Source organism: Drosophila nasuta, chromosome 2R, assembly GCF_023558535.2.
Source record: "Drosophila nasuta strain 15112-1781.00 chromosome 2R, ASM2355853v1, whole genome shotgun sequence".
NCBI classification, from domain to species: Eukaryota; Metazoa; Arthropoda; class Insecta; order Diptera; family Drosophilidae; genus Drosophila; species Drosophila nasuta.
The window spans coordinates 18184151-18197230 of NC_083456.1; the positions used below are offsets into that span (position 1 = coordinate 18184151).

General features: G+C 36.1%; 1 protein-coding gene across 1 annotated transcript; it reads left to right on the plus strand.

Moving 5' to 3' along the window:
• Window positions 1-765: 765 nt before the first annotated feature.
• LOC132786637 (short-chain dehydrogenase/reductase family 16C member 6) lies at window positions 766-4983 on the plus strand. The gene is made up of 7 exons (XM_060793214.1): window positions 766-1227; window positions 2973-3128; window positions 3206-3382; window positions 3449-3521; window positions 4125-4302; window positions 4610-4735; window positions 4797-4983. Exons 1-7 carry the CDS (start codon window positions 961-963, stop codon window positions 4888-4890), a joined length of 1071 nt encoding a protein of 356 aa, XP_060649197.1. The 5' UTR covers window positions 766-960; the 3' UTR covers window positions 4891-4983.
• Window positions 4984-13080: the final 8097 nt, after the last annotated feature.

Here is a 13080-nt window from a genome sequence, read left to right on the forward strand (position 1 = left end):
CACATAAAGTGTATTTTATTATTAGGAATGGATGAGTTGAAATATGGTAGTAAGTAATAACTGTAGCTACCAAATTTGGTATGCAGATCGAGTATATTAAATAAAAATAATAAAAAAAACATTTTTATTAGACAGTGCAATTGCTATAAACTCGTTTTGTATTGCGTAGGAAAACAGGTGATATCTTCCAAGAAATTTCGATTGATCAATGAATATTTTGAAATAAGCATTTTACTTATTTTACTTATCAGTTTATCTGTAGTTGATGTACAACAAAAAATGGTGTTCATAGCGAAACAGTCACCTTTTTTTTTAAAGATAAATTTTACTTATCAGTTGATGTATCAGAAATTAAACTTAAGAGTTAGCCAATCACTTTTCACAATCGTTCATACATATAAGCATTAGTAAATATGTACTTATGCATATGTGCAATGCCCATAAAGCCAAGTCAATCCAAGAGACATCAGGTGAAACTACACACACTTGTGAGTGTGTGCAAAGCAATGTCAGTTATTCGATTCCACTCAAAAGCTGAAGCACCAAAAGCTGAACATGAGAGAGAGAGACACATAAAAATAGAGAGTGAGGTGCTGCAACGAACGTTTTTGCAGTTGCTTGGCAAGACAATTCGGCGACACGAGAGAGCGTTTGGAGAGTGAGTGAGTGAGAGAGAGAGAGAGCGAAGACGTGAGATCTGCAGCTTGTCTACGCTGTTGAGAAAGAGTGGGAGAAGAGTTGAGCTGTAAGCTGTGCGTATCGTTTCAGTATTGTTTGATATCGGTTAGCTGGCGCACGTGCGGTATTCGTTATAAGTTGGCCAACAACGCTTAAGCAACTAAAGCAAAAAACAAAAAAAGTCAATCAACAAATAAATAATAATAAGACATAATAAGAGGAAATTATTGTCGGTTAACGTCATAAACTGTTTTGTGCATTGTGAATGCAACTTTTGTGAAAATGGTTGAAACCGCAACGACAACAACAATCACACGTACCACATCGAGTGCCCCGGCAACGACTAGTGTGTCGCCCAATAGTGCCACGCCCACTGCGGCATTGGTGAATCGCAACGATGAAACGACACGCGCCATATTCAATCTGAAAGTCATTCTCTTTCTTCTGCTGTTGCCACTCGTCTTGTTCGGTGTGTTTCTCAAACACCTTTTGGACTATCTGTTCTCGCTGGGACTCAAGGAGAAGGATGTGAGAGGCAAAGTGGCGCTGGTAAGACTGAAAAGCAAAAGGGGTTAATACACCAGATTGTCAACAAATCGCGACATGTGTATATAGATAGTACTTGTACTTGTGTATATATACTTGCAACCATTAGCGTCGCGTCACGCAGTTTTCTTTTTGAATTTTCCCCCTGTTTTGCCCTCTCACTTCTCGCGTGACATCTCCGATGTGAATTGGGTGCGGCTCGAGAGCGTTGCTTACCAAGCATTTTGTTAATAAAACAAATATTTATGCTATATGCTATGTTGTGTTGTGCTGTGCGGACTCTATAAACAATCAATTGTTTATATATTTACATGACAACAATTCTGTTTATTCGCCGCTTGAAATCTGGCTAAGTTTGGCTTGCGAAAGCAAACCAAAAAAAAAGTATCTCAAAAATAAACGATAAGTGATAATTTATCGTTCAATTGATGGTCACGTCAAGGTCAAGAGTGCTGCCCAAAAAATGACGCCTACATCGAAGTATGTGACTAACTAAATAAGCATCTCGGTATGCTCGTATATTAAAATTGTCGATTTTCAATTTACATTCCATTTGCATGCACGTAGGTGTGCCAGTTATGTTTTGTTGTTGTTGTATTTTCAATTTTATTTTCAAATCTCGCATATGGATATATATAGTAAGTTTGTTTTGTATGTATATATGCGTCATTAAAGCGCAGCTTGTTCTGAACGTTGGCAGATCGTTCACACAGATATTCAGTCGCATATTCGCAGTCTATAGTAGAAACAGGTTTTGTTTTGTTGTTACAGATCTGAGAAACTTCACTTTTGTTTTCTTTGCCCCAAACTGATGACGTTTGCACAGCTTCGTGCTTTGTGCTTTGCGTCCCATACAAACAGACAGCGCTGATAAAAAAGTAGAGATAAAGATACTAATGCATGTAGCTGCCAGCTGCCTCCTTAGATGCTTACTCTATAGCACATTACACACATTTTTTGTTAGTTATTTTTTATAATTGAAATTTATAATCAGGTAGTCATATGGTAATGATTAAGATAACAATTTTCTCGCTGACACATTCATTTGCTTTTCTTGCAAGTTTTGTTACAAAATTGGATCAGTATTTCAAGTACAACTTCAAGATTCTTCGCTGCACTTGGCAATTGGTTAAATATTTGTATTTACTTGCATAATAATGAAGATATATTTGTATTTATTAGTTCCATATATGGCAGCTGACATCATTGCATACCGATTAAATATTCTTATGACTGAAAGTATTAGCATAAAAATGTACTGTGAATACACACAATATTGAATGTGACAACGTGCACACGGATTGAGTAGTGAGTAGTGAGTATGTGAGTGCGTTGTTCAGTTCATTCAGTTCAGTTTGCGGCTTTGCTCACAGACAGAGGTCACATCATTTTAATTACGGTCAAAAGTCACTCAATTGTGGTAAATGGGCAACTAATGTGTATACGTTATGTTTACATAAGCCCAGCGAATCTTTAACTATAAATTCTCGCTGGGCAAAACGCGATTGTATTGTAGTAGTAAATCATGTATTAGCATAGCGTAGTTGTAGTATATATGAAATGTGCATAATATTTATGTCAGCAAGTTGTTCATTGTTTGCAAATAAAGCCAATTAATTTGCCGAACAATAATTAGTACATATGTATGTACGCATGTTTATGGGTCAACACATGCAAAGATGTCCCATCTATGTATGTATGTGTGTCTGCATATACAATTTTGTACTAATTTAGTGCACATTCCGCAGGTGACAGGCGGCGGCAGCGGTTTGGGACGTGAAATATGCCTGGAGCTGGCAAGACGAGGTTGCAAGGTGGCTGTTGTCGATGTCAACTCAAAGGGTTGCTATGAAACGGTCGAATTGCTCACCAAGATACCAAGTTGCACTGCCAAGGCCTATAAGGTAAGCGAAAGCAAGCAAGCACACTAATTGTTCGGGTAATTGCAATCTGTTAACTCGACCTGCCTATTATGCCACAGAACGATGTGTCCTCGCCACGAGAGCTGCAACTGATGGCTGCCAAAGTCGAAAAGGAATTGGGCCCCGTTGAAATACTGGTGAACAATGCTTCGCTGATGCCAATGACGTCGACACCGCATCTGAAAAGCGATGAAATCGACACTATTCTGCAGCTCAACCTTGGCTCTTACATAATGGTGAGTAACGAGGCGCAAACAATGTTTGAACAATTTTGAAGTTAAGCTTCTTGTATGGTTTTACAGACTACCAAGGAATTTTTGCCAAAGATGATAACACGTAAATCTGGACATTTGGTCGCTGTGAATGCCTTGGCTGGTAAGTTTTGAGATTGGAAAAATTTGTTATGACAATCTGGTTTTTTTTTACTTTATATTTTGAATGTTGTACTATATGAATATTCCAAATATAAGCTTTCGTATATTTAAAGCATTTTAGCGGCATATTAATTAGGTATATTTTAAAAATAATACCGCATTGTTTCGCTTTCATTAAAAATGGGTAACAGGTATCTCAATACTTTGTTATGACAATCTGGTATATTTTTCATTTCTGGTATATTTTACATGTAGTATATCAATATACCATATTTGACCTTTAGTACATTTGTAGTATTTTTGCGATATATTAATTTATTATAGTTGAAAAATAATACCGCACTTCTTCGCTCTCATTAAAAATGGGTGGCAGATATCCCAATACTTTGTTATGACCATGTGGTATATTTTGCACTCTATGGTATATTTTGCACCTTATGCTAAATTTTGAATGTTGTACTATATTGGTATATTTAAAAATGAATACCGCACTGTTTTGCTTACATTAAACATGGGTAGCAGGTATCTCACAGTCGAGCACACTTGACTGTATCTTTCTTACTTGTAATTATTTGTATTGATTAACTTGATTTTCTTTGGTTAGGATTGGTGCCTTTGCCAGGTGCTGGCATTTATACTGCCACCAAGTATGGCATTATGGGCTTCATGGAATCTCTGCGTGCTGAACTGCGTCTCTCGGACTGCGATTATGTGCGCACCACAGTTGCAAATGCTTATTTGATGAAAACCAGCGGAGATTTGCCGCTGCTAAGCGATGCGGGGTAAGAAGTTGAAAGAGACATAAAATAAAGTGTATTATCTGTATTTCATGCAAGCCAAAAAACAATCATAAAAATCTATTCCGAATCGTTAATTCAACTCGTCAGTTGCGGAAATGAATTCATTTGTTATTCCCCCAAAATAACTCAATACATTGCTCAACAAATTCTTATAACAATGGCATTTCAAGCTCATTACCAAATACGTTTCAGATTTTTAATTCGGAGCACGCTTCATTGATTTCTGTGCATGACCGCTTGAACTACTCTCTCGATAGTCAATAATATTTATTTCGTTTTCTCATCGTAGCATTTCGAAAAGCTATCCTGGTCTGCCCACACCTTATGTTGCTGAGAAAATTGTCAAGGGCGTGTTGCTGAATGAACGTATGGTATATGTGCCCAAGATATTTGCGCTCAGCGTCTGGTTGCTCAGGTGAGAAACGAACAATAACTTTAAATAGAATGCAATTTATTTGATTCGATTTTATTTTCAGACTGTTGCCTACCAAATGGCAGGATTATATGTTGCTGCGCTTCTATCATTTTGATGTGCGCAGTGCTCATTTGTTTTATTGGAAGTTGAATTAAAATGTCGTTTCAAGTTAGGATAAATGTTAGACAATAAGCCTATTATTATTTATTTATACAAAACTGAAGATCAAATTAATAAAAAGGTAATCCAAATGAAGAATTAATAGTGGAATAAAAATAGATATTAATTTTTATAGCATACTTTTGTGAATTTCATCAAAAGCAAAAATCAACTCTCAATTCATCACTTACAGAAAGCTCAAAAAGCCTGCCAAGCTTGAAGTGTTTTAAGTGAATTATCAACCACAGCCATCGATTGGCGCCCAAAATGATTATAGCCGGCTCGAGTTGGCCATTTGGCCATCGCTTAAATATTCGATGATATATTCATAACTTATAATTAGGCTTAAAGGCAAAAAGTGCGATGAAAGCAATGTGAATGTGTGTGTCTGTGTGTGTGTTCTTTTTACGTGAATTAATGCCCAGCAATAAGTGCCATGCGGATTAATGAAAAATTAACAGGACAAATGGCTGCCAACAGCAAGTGCTTGTGTATATGCTATAAGTAATATATGTATAGTACAGACTCGTGTTCACATATCACAGCCAACTGAACTGTCATTAACATAAAAGTCAATGTTGTCAACGACATTGGCAGAGTGTGTGCACGCAGCGCTGTCGAAAGCAATTGCAACAAATTAAAATGAAAATTATTGTTAATTAAATGCTCCCGAATATGCCGCGTTGTTTATTATGATATGTAAATAGCATTAAACAAGTGACATGGTCAAAGGCAAACGCAAACGCAAACGCAAATGTAAACGCAAGTTGTTTTAACAGGTTATCAGAATCGGTCTTTCAACATTTTGTTTTACAACATTTTATGGAAGGGGGACAACCCACATATGCTAGTCAAAGGACCCCATATGGCGCACAGTGCTGACTCAAGTGCAGGCTCGATGTGATTAAGTGAACGTTGAAATTTTCAAATGCAATACGTCTACACAAGCAAAGCATAATAACAAAGCCAGCGACATCTGCATAAACACAAACAATGGGGTAACAGAGTGGATGATTGACTTGCCAGATACCACTTGAATTGACATGGACTGATTAAAAAGATTGTACTTAAGATTTGTAGCATTTTAGGCTTAAAGAGGTTACAAGTTATTATACAAATATCAAAATATATTGTTAAATAAATATATAAAGTAGTTTAAAAAGTGATTGAACGAATTGGGATAATCTTATTAATAAGATAAAAATTAATATTGCATTTAAGAGTTGTAACTCTTGAGCTTCAAGAAGTTACAAGTTATTATACATAATTAAATATATAGTTAAATAAAAATATATATTAAATTGAGTAGCAGAATTAAGTTAAAAAGATATTTTAGATATTTTACATATCTATGATTATGTCAAGATGCGTATACTTAATATTAGTATAAAGTATAGCGATTACATTGTTATCACAACTCTTCTCTTATAGCATTTCAGCTGTACTCTAAGCTTCAACTAATATACTCTTTCTTGGCATGCCAATGGGTACTTCTAGCCTGTCGAAACATAAACAAATGCGGAGCAACAAACGCAACCTGCCGTCAGATATTCCCCAAAGACTAAGCGGTTGCCCCGTTGCTTGTCGCGCCTCAGAAATAAATTCTAATTACAATTATGACATTTTCTGCTGCATCCAAAGACCCCCAGCACCTGAAAATGCTCATACAAGCGCGTCCATAAAAGCAATAACAATAAAAAGAAGACTTGCCCCTGCCACTCATTCTCGTTGCGCGGGCTGCGCATGCGCAACTGCAACTGCAACTGCAACGTTCCATAAATAAAGAGCACTAATTACATATGTGCTAGGGTTACAATTACACACACAGAGCTAGAGCGGGTCTCGGGTATTGGGATCGAGATCGGGGGCTCGTCGAGTGTTTTATGTGCGCTTCTCGCCGCCTTCTTCTTGCCCCCGCAAAGTTGACGACTCAGAACATCGATTTCTTATGGCATCTATGTGTATCCAAACATTGCATTTGATTTGCACTCTTTTGGAATTTTGTTTATTGCTTTCCATTTGTTTGCCTTCTTCATCTTGCCCCCAACTCCAATTCCAGCATCAGCTTATGCTGCAGCTCTTGCAACTGCGGCAACTCCCATTCCACGCACTTTGCAGCTCGCGTTCTCGCGTCGTGTCGCATCGTCTGTTTGACGCTCCATGTGGTCCACTCCTCCTCTCTCTACTTGAGTTGCGTTGCACTTGGAATTCTATCTAAAACGAAGATGTCATTATTTGTGGCACATAAACATAGGTATTCCTCATGACACTTGGAATCGGTGGTCGAACTTGCTTCTGGATATAATTAGATAATTGTAAGGTGTATTTAAATTCGTTGAATCTATCAATCAATTACAGCATAGACTTAAATGCATACTTTCAACTTCTTTTTATTTGGTTAAAATCATATTTTTTATTGATAATAAAATATTTAATATAATATAATTTTTTTTCGTATATTTTTTCTTTATGAAATTCAGAATTTTAGTAATTGAATTAATTTTTCAAAAAATTCATCCAATTAAAACTTTTAGTTTATTTTTTTATTGAAAAAAGTGTGGTGCTTTGGTAAAGCAGCTGTTATAATTATGCATTTTGTACTTGCATTTTATTTTGTATATTAAGAATGAACGCAATTTTTAATTTGAAAATAAATAATTTGGCAAAAAATTACAAACACACTTGCGGCATTCACTTGTTAAACACTTTTCTCTGCACCTTGCTGAGCATGTCATCTGCCCACAAAAGTTTATATTGTTTTTATAAATTTCATGAATTTCATGTTTTCTTTTTTGTTTTCATTTTTAATGACATAAAAACTGTTAAAAGGATATTTAGCAGAAATGCACCCCAAGTGTGTACAAAATGAAATTTAATTTTATCAATTTGAATGAATTGATTTTTACAAATGACACAGAAATATTTTGGAAAAACAAAAAAAATTAAAAATATAAATCAAATGCATAGATACCAATGCATATAAGTTCTTATGACAATTTGGGACCATAAAAAGTCTTTTTAAAATGGTATACAATTATGCAAATGTGTGCAGCTCGTTTATTCCATCTACATGTATGAGTTTATCCATTATAAAATTCTCGTTTCACTTGCAATATTCATATGGAGTTGTCAAACTGTCAACTGAAAATAGAATATTTATGCATTTTTATGCTGCGGCCGATGAATGTGTAAGCGTATGTGTGTGTGTGAGTGTTGTATGAGTTTTATGAACTCTAAAAAATGCACTCTATAAATAGGAAGGCGGCAACCGGAGTAAAAATCAATTTTGGCCCCATACTGCGGTTGGTTGAGCACTTCACTCCGTTCTGTCTATTAGGCACTGCAAGGTGAAATTGAAATTGAAAATGAAAACAAAAGAAAAAAATATGAACGAGTATAAATCTATATATACATATATGAAAATGAATTGGTGGCAGTTGAAAGGTAAAATAGGATTTATGATTTCGGATTGTTGGGTGTGTGAATGGTGATCAAATTAAATGCAATTAATTGCTTCTTAAACAGCAATCTTGTCGTGAACAGCGTCCAACAATGTGTTGGATAGACTGTGAGTCAATGAGTTTGTCATCTGCATACTGCAAGAATGTGTGCAAAGGGTTTGCCTAACCATGTGCATTGTCTTGGTCATTATTAATGCATTGAAATTGACAAGAACATACATGTCCAGGGCACACACACTTACTTCTATGAAAGCATGCATGGCATAAACCTATAAACGGACATTGTACTACAAGTTTGCCAACGCTTAAGAAATACTACAAAGCGAGCAAAGCGAGGAGGAAGCGAAGAGAGGGAGAGAGAGAGAGATATCCATCGCATGGATTTGGCATAAACCTGTTGCTTATGTTTCGACACTTTGGTCTTTTATACGCCTTGTTGTAATTGTATACACTCTCAACGGCTTTCGCACTAATCTGGTTTGTCTGCACCAACATCCTGTTTAAAGGAAACACTCGGGCTCGGACAATCCTGGGGCTTCATTGTTGTCCATCTGCCAGTTTGTTGCTGCTGTTGTTGTTGCTGTTGTCGCAACTCGCAACTGTTTTGTAAAGTTTATGAATTTGTTTAAAAACTTTCATTTTGTGTGGGCTTCCATGCTGGGTCAATTTAAGCTGTGGACTTCTTAAAAGGCCATAAATTGTGTATACGCCATGTGAGATGCCAGTGCACACTTATCATTCTGATCGGCAATAAACTTTATACCACTAGCATATATTTTATTTGCAAATTAAACGAAATTGTTTAAGAGTCTATTACACTTTATTATTATTCTTTCGCTTCGGGATCGAACTCCCATATCCTGTAATTGGTCGCACATTGAGGGCACTTGTTTTATTTTCGAAAATTTCCAGCTACTCATTCGTTTCTATTCCCACAGACCTTTTCTTTCATTTATAAACATTAGTTTGCTCGTGTGTTAGTCTCTATCCTCTGGGTTATAAAATGTTTGTTTTCACAGTGTTCCAGTCTGTTTGCCAAGTAAATAAAAGCTGTTAACTAGTTTTGAGACGCACAGTCAGGGAACGCAGTTGTCACTCGTGTCATTTTGTGTATATCCTGTATACTCAACAACGTGTATACAAAAAGGGTATGAAAACTGTGAAAAAGATATTCTGTGTTTACATATACAAGAGACTTGTTTAGTCCTCAAATGTGGAGATTGGTATTGATTTAGTTAAAGGGAGAGAAAAATAGATCTATTGATAAATACAACGCTTTAATATTTACGCCAGGCAATTGAGTTTTATATTCTTTTGTTATTGGTATTTTTTTAAGCGAAACATTTATTTTAAATTTCAACTTTAAAATCAATTTGCTACTAGAGTAACTACTAGTCGATCAAGCTGTTCCGCTGTCTTGCAGAAATTTCTTACTTGTTTGCTGTAAACTTGTTTCTATTATTTGGACCATGTGAAATTATTTAATGCCCCGCTCCCCCCGCTTATCTAGCTGCTGCTATTGTCTGGACCCAACCAAGTGGGAGTAAGCCAAGTTAACGTCTCGACTGCCTTTTCAGTGTTCTTTATTCATTCGTATTTATCATTTCGCTTTTAATTGTGCACTGACAGCTTCTGCATTTCTCTGTATTTCTGTCAGCATATGCATTTGTTCAAGTGTGTGTATGTGTATATGTGAGTGTGTGTGTTTACATATGCACACATGTGTGTAATTGTTAACTGTTTGCTCCTACTGTTATTGTTGTTGTGCTAATAATAGCGTTAGCCGAGCCTCAACACAGCATCCTTTAAGTGCTTGCTTTACAATTGCACAGTGATTTTTAAGAGACAAGAGATATCAAGTCGTTTTAACCGATACTGGATATAGGTAATAAAAGAATTTCTTTTAAAAATTAGGCATTTAATTGGGCTTAAATGAGTGCTGTTTTTATTGTGCAACTCTAAAAAACATACACACAAAAACTGATAGGTAAAACAATATATAAAGAAAATTCATGTTCTTCGCTAAAACTTAAAATTTCATTTTTATTTCCTTTTCCATAATTTATGAAAACAAATCCAAAAAATACTGTTAATTATTCCCAAATAGAAATAGAACTTGTATTTCTTGTCTATACTCTTTAAACTAATGTATTCTCTCACTTTAGTTTGTTCAAAGCAACAAGTGCATTAAAAGTGAAATTACATTTCTATATAGTGTATGATAAAAATACAATTAAGATCACCATATCTTTTAAATATTGACAGCATTGTTGTAGTAAATGCAGCAGTAAGTGGTTTCTTTTGATTAGGTAGCAGGTATTGTTTCAATAGTTCTTACTATCCACAATCCCTGTCTTCTTCAGAACGGAAACTGATTGTCAAACACTTGACTCTGTGAGCATTTGAGTTTTCGAAAGGATTAATGAACGTTTTCTAGAGCATACACGCCCAAATATTGGGATCGAAAAACGAACTAAGGATGAACACATGAGTGTCATTAAAATTGTAGCTGTATCGTTTCGGTTTCGGTTCGTTTGCTACCGATCCATGTGATGCCCGAAATTCTCATTTGGTTGCTTGAACCATGCATAAATATGTCAATAAAAATGTTAAACGCATTTCAGTCGAAGTCATAAGCAAAGTCGGATCGCTGGTGTCTATAAAAAACGAATGTCTGAAGACCTCAGTTAAACAAACAGTGTTTGAACAGGAGCTGCCCCAGCTGTGTGTGTGTGTGTGTGTATGCGAGTGTTGCGTTTATCCTTGCAACAAGCCACACATTCCAAACTGTTAAATTATGACATGCAACTGTCAGCTCAAGTGGCAGAGTTGCTGCTGCTGCTCCCGATGCTGCGTGAGAAAATGTTATCCTTGTACCTAAACAAACACATTTGCATTTCCCTGGGGACTCCTTGTTGCCTGCTGCTGTGCTGCAAGTGCGCTGCAGTAGCATATCCTTTTGCGGCTGCCGTTTTGTGCTGACTGCCTGTTTGTCCTCACCACGGTATCAGGTTGCTAAGTAGTTATTGTTGTTGTTCGTTTTCTTGTCTTTTTGCCCCCATACACTATTTAGTCTTACACCCAGCTAATTTATTTCCTTTCGACTTTCTTTTACGACTTCTGTAGCTTTTCTTCCCGAACTCCCACTCCAACTCCAACTAAGAAAAAACCACATGGATAAACTCGTAATCTGCTGTCTTGCGTCAAACAGGACATTCATTTCGCGCTGCGTTATTAGATCCTTTGTGACTTTGAATGCGGTATGAGAGCAGTTTCCCCAGCCTGACCTGCTGCAGGCACTTTAAAAATTGGTGTTGACAGCCTTGCTGAGAAATTGCCTCGCCTTTTACCCATCACTTTTGTTTCCTTTTTTTTTCGATTTTTTTTTGGTTCTTTGGTCTGTTACATAATTTGGTTGCTGAGTGCTTGCTTATGTAAAATATGAAAAAAGTAATTAACATTAACGTTTCTAAGCGCGGTTGCTCAACACTCCAAAGACTCCAAACTCTTAACTCTAAAACTCTAAAACTCAACACTCTTCACTTTATGCACATTCCTTGTCTCAGCTGCGACATCTGCTGCGGCGTCGCTTTGTTGCGTGTTGCGTGGGAAACTGGGAAAAACTGAGAAACTTTGGCGCACAGGTTTAACCAGCTCTAATCTTTCACCTTAAGCACTTTGCAGCACTTGTTCAGGAATCGGTTGAATATTATTAGAGCAGAGTGTGCGGCGCGTGATGTGACACGACAAATATGTGCATATCATATACAGTAGAATCCGGTTATAACGACTCCGCGTGTCCGACCGGTTATTACGACGAAAACTCGATGGCTTGGTTGGTCCCCATACAAACTTACATATATGAAAGGGCCTCCGCTTAGAACGTCTCCGCTTTTAGCGACTAACCGCTTATACCAACGAAATTTTTCAGAATTCAACCGGATATTGCGACAAAAAAAAAAAAAAAATCAGCGAAATAATGCCAAAAAATTTAAGCATCAAAAAACGCTGTTAGAAATGTAGGCATTTATCAGTGATTGGCATTTTTTGCTTGTGTGCGTAAGAGCGACACGCATGTTCTTACATTCTCACTACTCTCTGTTAGTTTTAGCTGACGCCTTAGTTTATGCTAAGGAACATGCAGGTATACGGTTTAAAAATTAATTTGTTTTATCTTAAAACCCTAAACAAAAATTTGTTTTGCTCCTTTCGGTTAGTGCGTCTTCCGGGTATAACGACGTTAAATCGTCGGTCCCTTGAAAGTCTCTATAACCGGAATCTACTGTATATGCAACTATACAGAATGCAAAAAAAAAAAAATTTTCAGTGTTTATAAGGTTTAAGGAATTTGCATCTTTTTTTTTGCCTATAAATTATTATACTTCCTTCCATATGTATTATTTAAGGTCAAAACTTTTTCATTTTACATCACTAAAATTGATATTTGTGCAAAACTTTTTTTTTTGATATAATGGTTATTTGAATAACTGTATTAATCTTTCAAGTACACAGATTTTTTCTCGTATAGATTTTAAAGAAGTCACGCGTTTAATACAAAGTTGATATTAGAGCAAATTTCTGCATTTAGATTTTGAGCTCAATTTATTTTTAGAAATTGTTTACTTCTTAATGCAAAACGTTTATATTGTTGCTATTTTTGTTCTTTTCCGCGAGATTTCTAACAATATTGATTAAAAATGTATATGAAGTTTAAAAAAAGGTATG

Coding starts and splice junctions, on each gene's coding strand:
- LOC132786637 (XM_060793214.1), top strand. CDS start 961: ATGGTTGAAACCGCAACGACAACAACAATCACACGTACCACATCGAGT. Junction 3,129..3,205: donor GCACTGCCAAGGCCTATAAG/GTAAGCGAAAGC, acceptor ATTATGCCACAG/AACGATGTGTCCTCGCCACG. Junction 3,383..3,448: donor ACCTTGGCTCTTACATAATG/GTGAGTAACGAG, acceptor ATGGTTTTACAG/ACTACCAAGGAATTTTTGCC.